Genomic DNA, 20,123 nt, shown 5'->3' with positions numbered 1-20,123 from the left:
TGGTATGAAGGGGCATTGGTCACGTACCTGTCGTACGTCTGAGCATTTAGTGAAACTTTATCAAGCATCCATTAAAAGGAAGGGAAAGCATATGGAGACAAATTTTATATCCCAAAATGATGAAATAGAGGCAAAAGATGAAGATTTTCACTATAATAATAAAACTGACCATGCCTACGAGGATGATAAATTTAATGACCTTAATAATATAACTCACCTAGATGTGGCAAATTTCTTTAAAAATCATTAGAAAAATTGATGTTATTTTGACATTTTTTAAGTATATTTTGTTTTCTTGCATAAAAAAATAATTTATATATTTAATAAATATTTGTAATGTTTCTCATATTATATTTTGCTTGTTTTTATGAAGAATATGAATATTCAACAAAATTTCGATAGACCCAAAATCAATGAAGACATGTGTCTTGCAGATAGTGCTACAACACATACGATACTCAAAGATAAAAAATATTTTTCTCATTTGACAATGAGTAATGCCCATGTTAATACAATATCGGGTAGTTCAAAACTTATTGAAGGCTCTAGAAGAGCTATTATATTATTACCTAAAGGTACAAAATTTATCATTGATGATGCTTTATATTCCACCAAGTCTCAAAGAAATTTATTGAGTTTTAAAGATATTCGTCTTAATGGATATCATATTGAGACTATGAATGAGAAAAATGTTGAAGATCTATATATTACAAATGTTGAATGTGGAAAGAAATATATTTTGGAAAGGCTACCTGCTTTTTCATTAGGTTTATATTATGCACATATTAGTGCAATTGAATCATATGTTACTACAAACCAGAAGTTTGTAGAACCACATACGTTTACTATTTGGCATGACCGATTAGGCCATCCCAGATCTATTATGATGCGAAAAATCATCGAGAATTCAATTGGACACCCATTAAAGAACCAAAAGATTCTTGAATTCAAGGATTTATCTTGTGTCGCTTGTTCTCAAAGAAAATTGATTATTAGACCATCACCAGCTAAGGTTGGGATTGAATCTCCAACATTTCTGGAACGTATCCAAGGTGATATATGTGGGCCCATTCATCCACCATGTGGACCATTCAGATATTTTATGGTATTAATAGATGCATCTAGTAGGTGGTCACATGTATGCTTATTATCGACTCGCAACCTGGCGTTTGCGAGACTACTTGCTCAAATAATTCGATTAAGAGCACAATTTCCAAATTATGCAATCAAAACTATTTGTTTTGATAATGCTGGCGAGTTTACATCTCAAGCTTTTAATGATTATTGTATGTCAATTGGGATAAAAGTTGAACATCCTGTAGCTCATGTTCATACACAAAATGGTTTAGCTGAATCATTTATCAAACGCCTCTAAGTAATAGCTCGGCCATTACTTATGAGAACAAAACTCCCTGTTACAGCTTGGGGATATGCTATTTTGCATGCAGCAGCACTTGTGCGCTTAAGGCCAACAAGTTATAATAAGTACTCCCCATTACAATTGGCTTTTGGTCAGGAGCCAAATATTTCCCATCTTAGAATTTTTGGATGTGCAGTATATGTTCCAATTGCTCCACCACAACGCACAAAGATGGGTCCTCAAAGGAGGTTGGGAATATATGTTGGTTATGAATCTCCTTCTATAATTAAATATGTTGAACCATTAACTGGAGATTTATTTACTGCAAGATTTATTGATTGTCATTTTGATGAGACAACATTCCCAATATTAGGGGGAGAAAAAATACAACTGGTCAAAGAAATTACATGGAATGGATCATCATTATCTTATTTAGATCCTCCTACAAGTCAATGTGAACAAGAAGTTCAAAGGATTATACATTTGCTAAACATTGCCAATCAACTGCCAGATTCATTTACTGACCTAAACAGAATTACAAAATCTCACATACCAGCTGAAAATGCTCCAATACGTATTGATATCCCAATAAGGCAAATTGTTAGTGCAAAAGAAAGTAATCCATGCCTGAAGCGTGGAAGGCCAATTGGTTCCAAAAATAAAAATCCTCGTAAAAGGAAAAGATCAATTATTCAAGATGGTAATATTGTGGAGGCAAGTGCCTCAGAAGAGTCCAAAGATATAACTAATCAAAAAACCCTAGAAGAGGTTCAGGTACCTGAAAATGGTGATAACGAAGAAATCTCAATAAGTTATGTTACTTCAGGAAAAAGATGGAACCGAAAAAATATAGTTGCCGACAACAATTTTGCTTATAATGTTGCTATTGAAATAGCAAAAAAAATGAGGATCCTGAGCCTAAATCTATTGAGGAATGTAGAAATAGAAAAGATTGGCCAAAATGGAAAGACGCAATTCAAGTAGAATTAAATTCACTTTCTAAACGTGAGGTTTTTGGACCTATAGTCCAAACACCTAAATATGTAAAGCCAGTAGGATATAAATGGATATTTGTGCGAAAATGAAATGAGAAAAATGAAGTCGTAACATATAAATCACGACTTGTAGCACAAGGATTTTCGCAAAGGCCTGGCATTGATTATGAAGAGACATATTCTCCTGTGGTGGATGCAATCACGTTTAGATACCTTATTAGTTTAGCAGTACGCGAAAAACTTGACATACGTCTAATGGATGTTGTTACAGCCTATTTGTATAGTACACTTGATAGTGAAATTTATATGAAAATCCCAGAAGGATTTAAAATCCCTGAAGGATATAGAGTTTCCCGGGAAAATTGCTCAATCAGATTAAAGAAAAGTTTATATGGATTAAAACAATCTCGGCGTATGTGGTACAATCGTCTTAGTGAATATTTGTTAAAAGAAGGTTATAAAAACGATCCAATCTGCCCATGTGTTTTTTATAAAAAGGTCTGAATCAAACTTTATGATAATTGCTATTTATGTTGATGATCTAAATATTATTGGAACTCCTGAAGAGCTTCAAAATGCAGTAAATTATTTAAAGAAAGAATTTGAGATGAAAGATCTCGGAAAAACAAAATTTTGTCTTGGCCTGCAGATCGAGCATTTAAAAGATGGAATTCATGTCCATAAGTCAACTTATACGAAAAAGATCTTAAATAAATTTTATATGGATAAAGCACATCCATTGAGTAACCCGATGGTTGTACGATCGTTAGATGTTAATAAAGATCAATTTCGTCCTTGTGAGAATGATGAAAAGTTTCTTGGTCCTAAAGTACCATATCTAAGTGCCATAGGAGCATTGATGTATCTTGCAAATAACACAAGACCTGATATAGCTTTTGCTATAAACTTGTTAGCAATATTTAGTTCTTCTCCAACACGTAGACATTAGAATGGAATTAAACATGTATTTAGATATCTTAGAGGGATATGGGGTTATTTTATTCAAATGATTCAAAATCCCTATTAGTTGGTTATGCTGATGCTGGATATTTATCGGATCCACATAAAGGTCGATCTCAAACGGGATATTTATTTACATGTGGAGGTACTGCCATATCATGGCGTTCGACAAAGCAAACATTAGCTGCTGCCTCTTCAAATCATGCTGAAATAATTGCAATGCATGAGGCAAGCCGAGAGTGTGTTTGGCTAAGGTTATTAACCCAACATATCCAGAAGATATGTAATTTGCCTTTACAGGAAAATATGCCAACTATCTTATACGAAGATAATGCAGCATGTATAGCTCAATTAAAAGGTGGTTATATCAAAGGTGACAAACGAAACATATTTCACCAAAATTATTCTTCACTCATTATCTTAAGAAGAAATGTGACATAGAAGTTCAACAAATTCGTTCTAGTGATAATTTAGCAGATCTTTTTACCAAGGCATTGCCAACTTTAACATTTGAAAGACTACGAAACAAGATTGGAATGCGTCGACTCAAAGATATAATGTGATGTCGCCATTAGGGAGAGTCTAAAACATGTTGTACTTTTTTCCTTTAACCAAGGTTTTGTCCCACTGAGTTTTCCTATTAAAAGTTTTTAACGAGGCAACTTGTAATAGGAGATTGTGTACGAGGCAACTTGTAATAGGAGATTGTGTACTCTTTCTCCTTCATTAGGTTTTTATCCCACAGGGTTTTTCCTAATAAAGGTTTTAATGAGGCGCATTCTTATTTAAAAGACATCCAAGGGGGAGTGTTGTAAATTAAATGGGTGTCATAACCCCCTTTAAGCATATTAAAGTAATGAGATAAAACTCTTTACTTAATTTATAATCAAGAGATTATTAAATAGAGTAATTAAGAAACTTTAATTCATTAAATGTAATACCTTTATTAATTGAATGTAAATAAACTTATAAATAGCACATTATAAATAAAAATAAAATAATAAAATTCTCTCGTACTTTCATCCTTTTATTAATTTTTCTATAACAGCCGTCTTATTTATTCTCCCATTCTATAACACGTATTTATGATAAAAATTTAAAATATCTCGAATATTTATTAACTCTTAAAAGGCTTATTTAAGAACTGGTTGTATATAATTTATAGATAAATTTAAAGTTATATTCTAAAAAACTTCACCCTTTTTATTTATTTATTCATTTTCACTTTAGGGTTTCAAGTTTCGCTCTTAACCTTCATCTCTTTAGGGCTCAAATTCTCCCCTAATTAATCATTGAATTCTATTTCATTCAAAACCAAGACAAAGGCGTGGTTTTCCCTGATTGTAAATTCTAGGGTTTTACATTTATCCGAAGCGTGGACTCCTTTGTTTTCGTTTTCTAGGGTTTCGATAAGCTGTTGTTGAGATGCAACGAATAATCGGATCAGGAATCGTCTGATCTTGTGGTGGTGACCGTCCGATAATCAGGGGCGTTGGTCCCCTTTGTATGGAAACTCGGAGCCGGAAGCGGGCGGAGGCCTCCTCAGCTGCCCCTTCATCTTCTCCCTCCGGTCCCACCACTCGCTCTCATAAACGCGTTCGTCTCTCTTCCTCCTCTGCCGCTACCGCCGCCACTGTCGCTGTTACTCGCTCCCGTACTTCCCGCACATCACGTACTTCCGCTGCCTTAATGGACCCCAGTACAATCGAATCTTCTTCCGGTTCCCGCCGTGATCGCCGTTCCAGCAAAGCTAACCAAACCACGACAAGTGACAATCCGAATCTTGCCTCTGATAGAGGAAAGGAAAAGGAACATGATCCTAGGATTCGCGATAGAGATAGAGACAGGGACAATAGAGACAACAACAATTCTAATCATCCTGAGAGAAATTTAGGATTAAATATGGATACCTCTGGAGGCGATGAGGATGATAATGATAGCGAAGGCGGTGTAGGGATTTTGCACCAGAATCTGACGTCAGCGAGCAGCGCGTTACAAGGCTTGTTGAGGAAGCTTGGTGCTGGACTTGATGATTTGCTTCCCTCATCGGCAATGGGTTCCGGGTCTTCATCTCATCAAAGTGGGAGGTTAAAAAAGGTTCTGTCTGGATTGCGTGCTGATGGAGAGGAAGGGAGGCAAGTGGAGGCGCTGACCCAGCTCTGTGAAATGCTTTCAATTGGTACTGAGGAATCGTTGAGCACGTTTTCTGTTGATTCCTTTGTTCCCGTGCTCGTTGGATTGCTTAATCACGAGAGTAATCCTGATATCATGATTCTTGCTGCAAGGGCGCTTACTCATTTGTGTGATGTGTTGCCTTCTTCATGTGCTGCTGTTGTGCATTATGGTGCTGTTTCATGTTTTTGTGCTAGGTTGCTCACTATAGAGTATATGGACTTGGCTGAACAGGTTGGCATTTTGGTTACTTCCTAAATAATTTGTTAAATGAAATTGATCAAATATGTGGTTAAACTTAAACACCCTTGAGCTGATTGAGCGACATCTTTTATTTCATTATGAACTAGGGTGAACTAGCTAATTCTACTAGAAGTTGGCCCCCCAACTGATAAACATGGGATGGTTGAGCATTTTCCTGAAAGCCTATTTGACTTAAAATTTGCTTGTTTCTAACTAACTGTTAAAAATTAATGTTGTGGTTATTCTTTATTGTTCTTAGTTATGGACTTGAATTAGAAAGTTGAAAAACTGTAGATTTGGTCCCCTCCACATTCTTATCTTTCTGGTTGAATTGCTGCAACAGTCTCTGCAAGCTCTGAAGAAGATATCTCAAGAACACCCAACTGCCTGTCTGCGAGCTGGTGCTCTCATGGCAGTGCTTTCATACTTGGATTTCTTCTCCACTGGGGTTCAGGTAATTAATTTGTGAACATTTTGAGTGTTAATCAACATCTATGGAGTGGAGAATTTTCTTGCTATTTAGATTCTTATTTTGTTTGTTTCCTATATTTGATCCCATATTCCAGCGAGTGGCACTATCTACTGCTGCAAATATGTGCAAGAAACTCCCTTCAGATGCTGCTGATTATGTCATGGAAGCTGTACCACTATTAACAAATCTTTTGCAGTATCATGATTCGAAGGTAACCTGAACATCATATTAGTGATGAGTCATTTGTTGTTAATTATGTTTCATCCTGAACACTTAGCTATCTTTCTAGGTGCTGGAGCATGCATCTGTTTGTTTAACGCGCATTGCTGAAGCCTTTGCATCTTCCCCGGATAAATTAGATGAGCTTTGCAATTATGGACTGGTTACTCAGGCTGCATCTCTCATTTCCATAAGTAATTCTGGAGGTGGACAGGCATCATTGAGCACACCAACATATACGGTGAATTGATGGTGCTCCTTTGTTTATCTATTTGAATGCATTTTATGTACCATTTCATGACATTTTGGTTTTTGAATTAAGGGCTTAATTCGGCTGCTCTCAACTTGTGCAAGTGGGTCTCCCTTGGGAGCAAAAACTTTACTTCTGCTTGGGATCAGTGGCATACTTAAAGATATACTATCAGGTTCTGGTGTTTCGGCTAACTCATCTGTTTCACCCGCATTAAGCAAGCCGGCAGAGCAGGTAACAATTTTAATTCAAGCTGAAGAGTTTGTAGTTATTATTGCTAGCTGTTTATTTAACTGTTTACACGTGTGCGATGCTATATTAATACAAGTGGAGCTGAGGAAATGGTATAACCTTTAAAGACACACAGTATCAACTCCAAGCTTTACTATCAATTTTTGTGAACATTGCATGTCAGTTGTTTTTTTGTTTTGTGGTATCTGTTTTTAGTTAAGGCTGAAGAGATTGTAGTCTTCATTGCATGTTGTTTATATATACCTTTGTACATATGATACGTGTAAGGTTTGAATGTTATATTATTACCAGCAGTGAGGAAAATGGTATAAATGCTAAGACAGAAAGTTTAACCCTTTTTATTTGGTTAAAAGTTACTTGTTTTCAATGCTTATATTTATTTCTTGCACTTTGTACGATCTATATTGACATACTAAATTAGTAATAGCTATGCATGTAAGCCATATTTGTCTGATGGGTCTTGTAATTCTTATATGATTATATGATTGTGTAGATTTTTGAGATTGTCAATCTGGCAAATGAGCTTCTTCCTCCATTGCCACAAGGAACCATCTCCCTCCCTGCTAGCTCTAATATATTTGTGAAAGGATCTATTTTGAAGAAGTCTCCTACTGGCAGCTCTGGTAAGCAAGAAGACACCAATCGAAATGCTCTTGAGGTTTCACCCCGTGAGAAATTATTGAATAATCAACCTGAACTTCTTCAGCAGTTTGGAGTTGATCTCCTTCCTGTTCTCATTCAGGTAGCCTTTTCTTTGCAGATGGTAGTTTGGTTATCTCTTGATTGTTGTTACTGTCTCTTATCTTCTATGGTATTTTCTTTTTGTCTGTTAGTATTATATAGTTCCTTATCTTTTGTCTATCAGATCTATGGTTCCAGTGTCAATAGCCCTGTTCGCCACAAATGTCTCTCAGTTATTGGAAAACTAATGTACTTCAGCAGTGCAGAGATGATTCAGAATCTATTAAGTGTGACAAATATATCTAGGTATCCACCTTAAGTAAAATAGAGTCGTTAACATATTCATTGAATGATTGGTTATAGCGACTTATTATTGTGTTTGATCTTATAGCTTCTTGGCTGGTGTTTTAGCATGGAAAGATCCATATGTCTTGGTTCCTTCCCTGCAAATTGCTGAGATCCTCATGGAAAAGCTTCCTGGAACTTTCTCCAAAATGTTTGTTCGAGAGGGCGTGGTTCATGCTGTGGACCAGCTTGTTTTAATTGGTAATCAAAATACCACTCCTGTTCAAGCATCTTCACTTGAGAAGGATAATGAGTCTGTATCTGGAGCTTCATCACGTTCTAGGCGATACAGACGACGTAGTGGTAACTCTAATCTTGAAGGAAGTTCTATGGAGGAGTCCAAGAATCCAGCATCTTTAAATATTGGCTCACCTACTAATTCAGTTGAAATTCCTACATCCAATTCCAGTCTTCGTACTGCAGTAAGTGCATGTGCTAAAGCATTTAAAGATAAGTATTTCCCCTCTGATCCTGGGGCTGTTGAAGTTGGAGTAACAGATGATCTGTTACACTTAAAAAATCTTTGCATGAAATTGAATGCTGCTGTTAACGATCAAAAGGCCAAGGCAAAAGGAAAATCTAAAGCTTCAGGGTCTCCATGGGTTGATTTTTCTACTAGCAATGAAGAGTATTTGACTGGGGTGATTTCTGAGATGCTAGCAGAACTAAGCAAGGGGGATGGTGTATCCACTTTTGAGTTTATTGGTAGTGGTGTTGTTGCGGCCTTGTTAAACTATTTTTCTTGCGGGTACTTCTCCCAGGAGAGAATTTCAGATGTGCACCTTCCCAAGCTTCGTCAACAAGCCCTTAAGAGATACAAATCGTTTATCAGTGTTGCTCTTCCTTCTAGTGTTGATGAAGGAAGTATGGCTCCTATGACTGTCCTGGTTCAGAAGCTTCAAAATGCTTTATCATCTTTAGAGCGTTTTCCTGTAGTTCTTAGCCATTCATCTAGGTCATCTAGTGGGAGTGCACGCCTCTCTTCTGGTTTAGGTGCATTAGCTCAGCCTTTTAAGTTGCGGCTCTGTCGAGCGCCAAGAGAGAAGTCTCTTCGTGATTATTCTTCGAATATTGTGTTGATTGACCCATTAGCAAGTCTAGCAGCTGTTGAAGAATTTCTTTGGCCTCGAGTTCAACGAAGTGACACTTCTCAGAAACTCTCTGTGACTGTTGGAAATTCTGAGTCTGGGAACACACCTAACCGGACTGATGTATCTTCTCCGTCTACCTCAACTCCTGCTTCTACCACCCGACGCCATTCTTCAAGGTCCAGATCATCTGTTAATATTGGAGATGTGGCCAGAAAGGAGCAATCACAGGAGAAAAGCACTAGTTCATCAAAGGGAAAAGGTAAGGCTGTTTTGAAGCCTTCTAAAGAGGAGCCAAGAGGACCTCAAACAAGAAATGCTGCTCGTAGAAGAGCTGCTCTGGATAAAGATGCTCCAATGAAACCTGTAAATGACGACTCTACTTCTGAGGTATGCTTTTTGATTATTAGATATGATTTTTCATTTGTTAATAAGGCAGTCATGTTCAATATGACTATGTCGGGACTTCCCCGTTTTTAGCTTGTGTTTCTTCTCTGTTGCTTGCATGGAATTTCCTTTCTTTCTATTTCCTGTTGAATGATCATCATTTGATCCTTATTTGGTTGGTTAGGATGAAGAATTGGATATGTCCCCTGTGGAGATTGATGATGCTTTGGTGATTGAAGATGATGATATTTCTGATGATGAAGATGATGAACATGAAGATGTAAGTTATATTGTGCCTGTAGAAATGTGCAGCCCCTTGTTGATTGTAAACTCCTTTTAAATCTTACTATTGATTGATGGAAACGTTGTTCTTTTCCAGGTGCTTAGGGATGATTCTCTTCCAGTTTGTACACCTGATAAAGTACATGATGTTAAGTTGAGTGATTCAGCTGAAGATGGTTCACCTGCTCCAGCTGCAAGTGATAGCCAAACTAATGCAGCTTCAGGATCTAGCAGCAGAGCTGCTGCTATTAGGGGTTCAGACTCTGCTGATTTTAGGAGTGGCTATGGCTCAAGGGGTGCAATGTCGTTTGCAGCTGCTGCCATGGCTGGGCTTGGATCTGCCAATGGTAAAGGTATTAGGGGAGGTAGAGATCGACAAGGAAGACCTCCTGGCAGTTCTAATGAGCCTCCAAAGTTGATATTCACTGCTGGTAATAAGCAGCTTAACAGGCATTTGACCATCTATCAGGCCATTCAAAGACAGCTTGTGTTGGATGAGGATGATGATGAGAGAGATGCTGGTAGTGATTTTACATCTAGTGATGGAAGAGGAGTGTGGAGTGATATCTACACAATAACATATCAGAGGGCTGAGAGCCAAGCTGATCGATCATCACCAGGGGGATCAGGTTCTGCTACAGCATCTAAATCTGGTAAATCTGGTTCATCCAATTCCAGCTCTGATCCCCAACCTCGTAGAATGTCTCTATTAGATAGCATATTGCAAGGGGAACTTCCTTGTGATCTAGACAGATCCAATCCTACTTATACTATATTGGCACTGTTGCGTGTGTTAGAGGGTCTGAATCAGCTTGCACCTCGTTTGAGAGCTCAGATTGTTTCTGATAATTTTGCTGAGGGAAATGTTTTAACTCTGGATGAGTTGAGCACCTCCGGTTCTAGAGTTCCTCATGAGGAATTTATTAATGGTAAGCTGACTCCAAAACTGGCGCGGCAAATTCAGGATGTTCTTGCTCTATGTAGTGGAAGCCTTCCTTCCTGGTGTTACCAGTTGACAAAGGCATGCCCCTTTTTATTTCCTTTTGAGACACGAAGGCAGTACTTCTATTCAACTGCCTTTGGGTTGTCTCGTGCATTATATCGTCTGCAGCAGCATCAAGGTGCTGATGGCCAAGGGTCAACTAATGAAAGAGAGGTAAGGGTTGGGAGATTACAGAGGCAGAAAGTTCGTGTCTCCCGGAACCGCATTTTGGAGTCTGCTGCAAAGGTGATGGAGATGTATTCCAGCCAAAAAACTGTGCTTGAAGTTGAATATTTTGGAGAAGTTGGCACCGGATTGGGTCCAACCTTGGAGTTTTATACGCTTTTAAGTCATGACTTGCAAAAGGTTGGACTTGCAATGTGGAGGTCGAATTCTACATGGAACAAGACAGTGATGGAAATTGATGGAGATGGAGATAAAAATGGAAAATCTGCTGGTTCTGCTACTATTGATAGAGATATAGTCCAAGCTCCTCTGGGGTTATTCCCCCGACCTTGGCCACCAAATGCTGATGCTTCTGAAGGTAGCCAATTTTTTAAAGTAATTGAACATTTCCGGCTGGTTGGGCGTGTCATGGCAAAAGCTCTTCAAGATGGACGGCTTTTAGACCTGCCTCTCTCAACGGCATTTTATAAACTTGTGCTTGGTCAAGTAAGCTGACTGCAATTTTTAACTTATGGAACATGTTAAATCTACTTTGACCTTGTATTTCATGTTTTCCTACCGATAAAGTAATTCCTAAGCATTGCCACAATGGTCTTTTACCTGTTCTTGCTAAAGTTGACTTTATAAACCATTGCAGGAGCTTGATTTGCATGATATTCTGTCTTTTGATGCCGAATTTGGCAAAATTTTGCAAGAATTGCATTTACTTGTTTGTCGAAAGCAATATCTAGATTCATTGGGTGGTGACAATAGTGATGCAATTGCTGACTTACGGTTCCGTGGAGCCTCAATAGAAGATCTCTGTTTGGATTTCACGCTTCCAGGATATCCGGACTACATATTGAAGCTAGGGGATGAAACTGTATGTCTTCAACTTCTCATTCTATTACCCCCACCTCATTTTTTTGTCAAGATTTTTTTAATGTAATGTTAAATATATCAGGTGGATATCAACAACTTAGAGGAATACATATCTTTGGTGGTTGATGCAACTGTGAAGACTGGAATTATGCATCAAATAGAGGCATTTAGAGCTGGTTTCAATCAGGTGAAGATGCTTTCTTTGTTCTGAGTTTCTTGACTAATTACAAATTGATGTCCATCATGGATTTCCCTAATATATGCATGTAAGGAGCTGTTTTTGGCATCGATCTCAATGTTAATATATCCGTTATATAACATGCAGGTTTTTGATATCTCGTCACTGCAAATATTTACACCCCAAGAGTTGGACTATTTGCTGTGTGGTCGCAGAGAGTTGTGGGAGGTAATTTGACACTTGAATTCTGTGATCGTGTTGCCATCTTTGATCAGAACTTGTTTTGCACTTTGATTTTAACAATGCTACTTTTAATTTTGCAGGCTGAGACTCTTGCTGATCATATAAAATTCGATCATGGATATACTGCGAAGAGCCCTCCAATTGTTAATGTATGTTTGTTTCATACTACTCACATTTTAGTTTTTTGAGAGGCATTTGATCCATAATGATGTTTTGTTTTGTGATTTCTTAGTTGCTTGAAATTATGGGAGAACTAACACCAGAGCAGCAGCGGGCCTTCTGTCAATTTGTTACTGGTGCACCCAGGCTTCCACCCGGTGGTCTGGCAGTGCTGAATCCAAGGCTGACAATTGTTAGAAAGGTAATTTGAGTTAGAATTAAAAACCTTTTCTCAATATTTCTTCTTGATTACAATGATGTAGACATTTGTCGTCTTGCATTGAAAATCTTATTAAGATGATTTTGGAAGTCAGATGGAAATGGACATATTGATTGCAAAGTTTATGGCTTCTTTATGTGCACTGGCTTCAATACTTTTAAAATTGCTACTAAAGATGGAATAAATTAATGAGTGCTATGGCTAATGTTCTGATTCAGGCTAAATTATCGCTTTATTTATCTTTTGCTGTAAAATTAGTGCTGTTAAGATAATATTCCATTCACCCAGTCTAGTATTTAGAGCTATTCTTGTTTGGTATGTTGGTGGCTTGAATGCTAATCTGTCTGAAATCTAAATGCAGCATTCTTCGTCTGCGACTGCTGCTGCTGCTGCCAATGGAACTGGACCCTCAGAATCAGCAGATGAGGACTTGCCTAGTGTCATGACTTGTGCTAATTACTTGAAGCTTCCTCCATATTCTACCAAGGTATGTGATTATTTTTTATTGTGAGGAATGGGGTTAAATTATTCTTGTACTAATTTCATGGATATTATTTTACATCTGACGGCCGCTGCTTTATAACAGGAAATTATGTATAAGAAATTGCTATATGCAATCAATGAAGGGCAAGGATCTTTTGATTTGTCATGAGTCTACCGCCACAAGGCTAACGAACAGGAGAGTTGTGTGGTGTTGTGTTGGGGCAGTGTGTATATTTCCGAACAGCACAATCCGAGGGTCAATTTTTCTCACCTGCTGCGAGTATTTTTGATGTTCCAAAGTAGCATATTGATTTTGCTCAAATAATGGCATTTCTCTTCACTGCTGCTTCTCCGTTACTAGTTTTAATGGGGGGACTATCTTTTCCAACTTCAAACTTTTATCAAATTCTGGGTAGACTCAAATCTGATTTTTTTCCCCTTTAGTTTTTCTAATATTTTCCCCAGTTGCATGCGACTTATATGCTAAAGCACAGAAGAATTTTAGTAGGATGTTTTTTGTTAAAGCACTTTTGCATTCAGCTGCTAGAGCTTTGTATATAAAATTAGGGAGGAAAATGAATAAAATAATGATGAAATTGTTATTCCTTTTTCTTTTTCATCCTTTGTTTATATTTGGTTTTCTAAATTGCTACGAGTTTTCCTATGAAAAATTTGCACTTTTTGGGCTTGGTAAAATTTAGTTAAACAAATAGAAATACCTTTCAATTTTGCTCAAAATTGGTTTTGCTACTTTTAGTTCTTTCATACTCTTTCTATTAATTATTTTCTTTTGTGAATTTAATCTTTTTCTTTTTCTTCAAATACGAGCAGTCTAACAAAATTAAAATTTCCTAAATGCTTCTACTAATTAAACATAAATATTCAAAACTTATAATTAATCATTTGGTAGTGATTGATATTATTAAGTCTTTGGTGTTCTCTATCCTTGAAAAAATTTATAAATAGAAATTTTTGTTCTATATTTTGAAAGAGATTTCAATATTATTATAATTTTTAAATTTTTTATAAACAAAAAATAGAGTATGAGCTAATTTAATAAAAGTTGTAAAGGTTGAGGGGGTTAAGTTTGTAATTATGTTTAATTTTTAAAGAGACAACTAAAGGATAAAAAAGTGATCGACTCGATAACTTAAGACTAATTTTGAGGAAATCTAAGGTAGAGAAACTATATTTAAATAAATTTACGTAGACTATCCTTAAATTTTAACTGAAATTTTTGTTAAAAGAAGGTATCTTCTCATGCTGTATTTCGTTGGAACAATAATTAATAGACATTAACAAAATTTTTATAAATAATAAAGAAAAAATTCCAACTATGATTGGAGAAAAATAAGTTTGTAAAAGAAAATCTAATTAAAAAAATATTCTGTTTTTTTTTTTAATTCTGCCGTAGATGCCGAAATGGATAAAAAACCACTTTTTTTTCTTCCTTGCATTCGAATTTATCTAATATATATTGCAATTTATATATAATATAAATTTATTTCGAATATGTTGTAATTTATTTATGAAATACACAAATCGCAAATTTAAAAGATCAAACAGATACATTATTGTTGATTATATTATTAAATTGAAATTAAATTAATATTTTATTTTTATTATTAAATTTTGAATATTAGAAATAGACTTAAATGTCAAAAAAGGTTCTTGTAAAAAATTTAAAAATAAATTAAGCCCCTGATTAAAAAGTGCAATTAATTGAAGCATTAATTAGATGTTAGCGATCACTTGAGCTACTGAAATATAGTTTTTTATCGAAACCTTTGTTAAGTGGAAAAATGATGATGTGGTGGCTGATATGGTGTTTGATGTAGAAAATTATTGACGTGAAGGGTTTAATTTTTAGAAATTGTAAAAAATTATAAAAATAAAAAAATTATATAAAAATGATTAAAGTGATAAAAATAATAAAAGATATAGAATTTATTAAATTTATATAATTTTCTAATTTTTTGTCTAATTTTTTATACAACATTTTAATAATTTATAATAAATTTTAATTTTTTTTAAAAATTATACTCTTTGTTTTCGCTCGCACATTATCTTACATCATACATTGCTCCAATTCTTGCATCAGATCACCTCAACTAAAATCATTACTCATCACTCACTTTAGGTTACCAAATACTAAGAGTACGTTTGGTTCATTGTAATGTAATAGGGCTGTAATTGAATAGAACTGTAATCAGTAATTCAACTGTTTGGTTGAATGGAATGGAATAAAACTGTAATAGCATTCTTGTGTTTGGTTGAATGGAATGATTTGTAATAGCATAAGGAAAAAAATTAAAATAACTGGAATACCCTTAGCAGAATTTTTGTTTAGTAGATAATTATGGTTATTGTTATTAAATTTTAATAAGATTATTATTAAAAATAATTAAATAATAAATAATAAATAATTTAACCATATTTTAACATAATTATTATAAAATATAATTTAATAAAATTCTTAATATAATTATTATTATATGAATTAAAAAATCATAATATATAATACTATAAAAATAATATATAATTTACTTTATTATTTTTAAACTGCAATACATATTTAATTGCTAAAATATCATTTTTTATATATGTATAATGATAAATTTTTAAACTGCAATGTACATTTAATGTTTAACTATTTTGTTAATTTAACCTTTATTCTTTTTTTAACTAAATTTGACCTTGAACCTTTTCAAAACAATTGAATTTGACCATCAATCTTCCAAAAAGAGTTGAATTATTTATATTGACTAAAACATTAAAATTTTAAGCATGACAACTTCTATGGCAAATAACAATTCACAAGTACTTCATGCATTTTTTTTAAATTATGAGCTTTTCATAATTTTGATTTTATTTGAATATTTTTATGAATTTTAAATTATTTTTTGATGTGTATAAGACAAATAAGTTATGCCAAAATAAAGTACATATAAATTATCATACGGGATATCAAATTAATATTTTAGCCAACATTTCGGTTAAAAAAAATCCCCTCTTTTTAATACATTAATTATCAAAGTTAACTTAGGAAAAAAAATAACAATGAATTGACAAAAGATTTTCAGGTTGAGGGAAAAATTCAAAACCAACTAAACCGATGAAATCCAAAATTTCAGTTTGGTTATTTTAAAATTTGACTTATATAGTCAATTAATTGAGTCAGGTCTTTTAGGTGATTACCGGTATATTCGATTTTTAATATAAAAATCACCCTTACAAATTCATACAAAAGGAAAGATGGTAAAAAAGTTTTCTTTGGGAATTTTATGTGCAACAAAATGAAAATGATGGTGATGCTCAAATCCTCAATCGACTACTACTAATCTGTGATTTTATGATTTCATAATTGCAGAGAACAGATTTGCTAGATAGCAGAAATTTTCTCAGAATTTAAATAAGAATCTAAGTTATACAATGCAATTTTTCAAATATAAATTGCTCCCTCGTTAACATTGTAAATATGGCTAGAAATAGGACAATGTGAGATAAAGACAGTCGGATGCCCCTAGAAATTTGCAACATGATCCTGTATTATCTCATCCATTGAACACACAAAACTTTTCAACGCCACAATTACCCCCACGATCATCCGAGATATCTGTTTGTCGTTCCTTCTTGCTCTCAGCATCAAGTAGCTTTTCTCTAAGTTTCATCACAAGTTCTTCAAGAGCACTTCCATTTTCAGCCAAAAACCTTCTGAAGGCTTCCTTGCCATGGAGTTTCCTGTCGTTGAAACTGTAAAATGCGCCAGACTTTGTAATAAGTTTGTGTTTCGTTGCCAAATCTATGATCTCCCCTTCCCGGGATATTCCCCTGCCAAACTCAAGCTCAAATTTAGCATTCTTAAATGGAGGGGCAAGCTTGTTCTTCACAACCTTCACAAGAACTTGACTTCCAATAGTCTACAGATTAAACATTTCAAAAACACAATGAGACATAGAACATATACAACAGTGAGATTTGCTGGATTGCAGATAAAGCTACATGTTTAACTTGCTTGGGAATGTAAGAGACAGTTCAAAGGAAATTTTAACAGGTTGCTCAAGAGAGTTTCAACCAAGCTAAGAGTAAATAAATAAACCATTTATATGCGTTTACCCACTACACATAAATCCAACCAACAAACTGAATAGGAAAGAAAAGGGTGCGAGTTTGATACCTCTTCTCCTTTCTTGACAAGCCCTGTTCTCCTTATATTTAGATGCACTGAAGCATAAAACTTCAAGGCATTACGACCGTAGGTAACTTTAGTTGGCCCACCAAATCCAAATGTTGAAAGTTTTGACCTCACCTGATATGTTTAAATAGTTAGTATGTACTAAAAAAATATTATAAGCTACATTTAATTAGCGGTAACAATTTAGCTAGGAAATATTGCATCAATCAAACAACCAACTAATTAGTGGTTAAAAATATTAATAAAGCCTTTAAATGGGGCAAAATTCAAAAAGTTGACCGAAGGGCAAAACTCACAATATACATAGAGTCAGAGACTACAACATTAATCAAACTAATTAGTGGTTAGAATTATTAATAAAGCGGAAACAATATGTGAAAAGTACTTGTTGGGCTCCAGTTTCTAATATCTGCTTGCATTTGAAAATATTCATGTAGAACCGGGGGCCAATCGATGATGCAAGCTGCAAGAATTAGCAATAAGCAAGTTGCACAAATAATCTATTTACAAAAGGAAAGAGAGAAGAAAAAGAAAATAGTAAAAGTAAACCATGTTAAGAGACATAGTGCAACACCCCTCTTATCTAGTATTTACCTTGCCAAGAAGAACTGGAAGTAAATAGGTGAAAGAATGCTCCCAAGTACGGGAATGCTACTGCTAAGGATCATATTTATGCTATTGACATATCTACCACAAAGACAATGAGATTGCTTTTAAAAGTTGACCCTAACCTGGGTGAAATTAAAATCTTAAAAAGGAATGCATCTTACCTTGATTGGTCCCCAACGCTTTCAAGGGTACCCCATGGAACACGGGTCATTGCAGCCATTTCGGCATCAAATTTCGTTTCCTGGCCATGCACAAAGGTTACTAAAGATTTGGTTATAACCGCTGAAAATTCATCTTGTAAAATAGCAAGACCTTGTAGAACCAACAGAAGTAATGTTGCAAAATGAATTTGTTATGAAGTAAGCAATACCTGCACTTCAGACATATCCACTTAGTCTGCAAATTGAGAATTGATGATTTTGGATACACTTTCAGCCAGTTCACTAGACTGTTGAAAAAGTAGATGTGGGTTACTAAAATTCTAAAATCAGTTTTGATTATCAATGTAAGCATGAATCTAAGTTTGTCTATAACTAGAATACACGGGCATGATGTACATCTATATCAATACATAATACACGGGCATGGTACTTCAGAAGCTATCAATATATAATACACGGGCATGATACTTCAGAAGCTCTAAGATTCCCAAAACCAAGTCATTGATGTAACAAAAGCCAGATGCCTCACACTTTTTGGCATGATGTAAACCACCAGCCCAATTTATAGCAATATCACATAACTGATTGTTTAATCTTCTTGCAGCATCTGCCAACCATGACAATCAATTACAACTGAAAATGCACAAATCAAATTAAGAGAAACAACCTACCATATCAAAATTTACCTATTGTCCCACCAGTATAAATTTGACAAAATTCAAACAAGTTTTCAAACACAGGGCAATCTTCTCCAAGATTGTCTGGGAAGAAGAAAATAGAAAAAGATAGAAATCAAACTCCAAACCCATATACATCAGAAAAAGCATAACCTAATCCTTTCTCCATATGATATTTGCATGTTCATTGGAACGGGTAAAATACAGATGACAATTTAGGGGAAAGAATAAGAAAATAGACAGCGAAGGGAAGAAGACTAAAACAATAGCTAATAATTGATCGGAGCCTCGCCGTTTCCACAATCGCTGGGCTGCACGGTGGGAGATGTGCTCATTTCTTTGCAAAGCTCTGCTTTCGACATCAATTTCTCCATATTTTCATACACATGCAAATTTGCCACACTCAAAATCCAAAAACAGAGAGTATTCTATGCGTTTTATGGAAAACCCAAGAAGATTTTGTTTTGAATGATAGTGGAAGTGGGAGGAGATTTTCGTCTAAAAAAAAATAAGCTGTTACGAGAGCCATTGAATAGGCATTCAGCGCTCGACCCTCGGAATGGTTATGCAGCATTTACGTGTAATAGAGCCCGCACGGAATAGATATTCGACGGTCAAATTTCAACCAAACAAACAGATCACTGTAGGGTGTGGAATAAGGGCGGAATGGAATGGCCATTCCGTCGAACCAAACATGCTGTTAAACTCATTGTCACTCAAACCTCTCGCTCAACAGTCCCTACAAGTCTGATTACCATCACACTTCAAGCTCTCCATTCCTTTCTTACCAAAACCGAAGATTCCAAACCCTCAAAATAACCTAAATTTTTTTATTTTAAATATTTTAATAAGTTTTGTAATTAAAGAAAATAATATAATTTTCTATGACCTTTTTGTATTTAATTTTTCTATAATTTATTATTTTTATATTTTTCTTAATAAATTAATAATATTTTATAATATATATTATTTTTATATATTTATATTATTTTTATAATATTTCTAAATTTTTTATACAATTTTAATAATTTTTAGAATTAAATAATTAAAAAATAAATTAAACCTCACAAAATAATTTAAAAAATCAATTAAGCCATCCACATTAGTACTTTTCTATGTCAACTGTCATAATGTTGCCTACATAAGGATATGGGGACTGAGTAAGTAAAGCTAGACACGGAGGGCCTAAATTAATGTAGAATCGTCACTAACCAATTAAGGCTAGGTTGGTTAGCCACCTATTGTCTAAAAGTTTAGAATTAATACTACGAAAAATCCTAAAAGTTTAGACTTGATGTCATCACCAAATTTTGGGTTTGGGAGTATGGTTACGTGTGGGGAAGATTATAACACCCCCACAATGCTTATTCGGGGATAGTCCTACAGGGTCTTAAGAGCTAGGTTTTATTTATTTAAGCATATTAATGTTTTAATTTAGGCTAAAATCTTATGAAAATCTTAAA

At 34.9% G+C, this 20,123-nt stretch overlaps 2 protein-coding genes across 17 annotated transcripts; one reads left to right on the top strand and one right to left on the bottom strand.

Annotated features, from left to right (window-relative positions):
• The first annotated feature begins 4,487 nt into the window (after positions 1 to 4,487).
• Positions 4,488 to 13,637, top strand: LOC107932564 (E3 ubiquitin-protein ligase UPL3). The gene is made up of 17 exons (XM_016864610.2): positions 4,488 to 5,721; positions 6,074 to 6,184; positions 6,297 to 6,413; positions 6,492 to 6,662; positions 6,744 to 6,905; positions 7,417 to 7,665; positions 7,789 to 7,910; positions 7,996 to 9,427; positions 9,609 to 9,704; positions 9,804 to 11,360; positions 11,512 to 11,736; positions 11,818 to 11,922; positions 12,061 to 12,141; positions 12,237 to 12,305; positions 12,389 to 12,517; positions 12,897 to 13,022; positions 13,122 to 13,637. Exons 1-17 carry the CDS (start codon positions 4,822 to 4,824, stop codon positions 13,185 to 13,187), a joined length of 5,718 nt encoding a protein of 1,905 aa, XP_016720099.2. The 5' UTR covers positions 4,488 to 4,821; the 3' UTR covers positions 13,188 to 13,637.
• Positions 13,638 to 16,347: 2,710 nt separating this feature from the next.
• Positions 16,348 to 19,482, bottom strand: LOC107932514 (DNA repair protein recA homolog 3, mitochondrial). 16 transcript variants are annotated; one of them, XM_016864553.2, is made up of 8 exons: positions 18,670 to 19,482; positions 18,513 to 18,590; positions 18,193 to 18,270; positions 17,984 to 18,063; positions 17,808 to 17,900; positions 17,599 to 17,676; positions 17,196 to 17,327; positions 16,348 to 16,938 (listed from the first exon to the last, which is right to left on the bottom strand). In XM_016864553.2, exons 6-8 carry the CDS (start codon positions 17,644 to 17,646, stop codon positions 16,573 to 16,575), a joined length of 546 nt encoding a protein of 181 aa, XP_016720042.2. In that variant the 5' UTR covers positions 17,647 to 17,676; positions 17,808 to 17,900; positions 17,984 to 18,063; positions 18,193 to 18,270; positions 18,513 to 18,590; positions 18,670 to 19,482; the 3' UTR covers positions 16,348 to 16,572. The 16 variants fall into 16 exon arrangements, with proteins under 16 accessions (XP_016720042.2, XP_040938520.1, XP_040938523.1 ...); XM_041082586.1 differs by having other exon boundaries at positions 18,655 to 19,475; XM_041082589.1 differs by having other exon boundaries at positions 17,984 to 18,083; positions 18,670 to 19,475.
• Between the last annotated feature and the right edge of the window lie 641 nt (positions 19,483 to 20,123).

This window comes from Gossypium hirsutum, chromosome A12 (assembly GCF_007990345.1).
Source record: "Gossypium hirsutum isolate 1008001.06 chromosome A12, Gossypium_hirsutum_v2.1, whole genome shotgun sequence".
Classification (NCBI taxonomy): Eukaryota; Viridiplantae; Streptophyta; class Magnoliopsida; order Malvales; family Malvaceae; genus Gossypium; species Gossypium hirsutum.
This window is presented reverse-complemented; position numbering and strand designations above follow the sequence as displayed.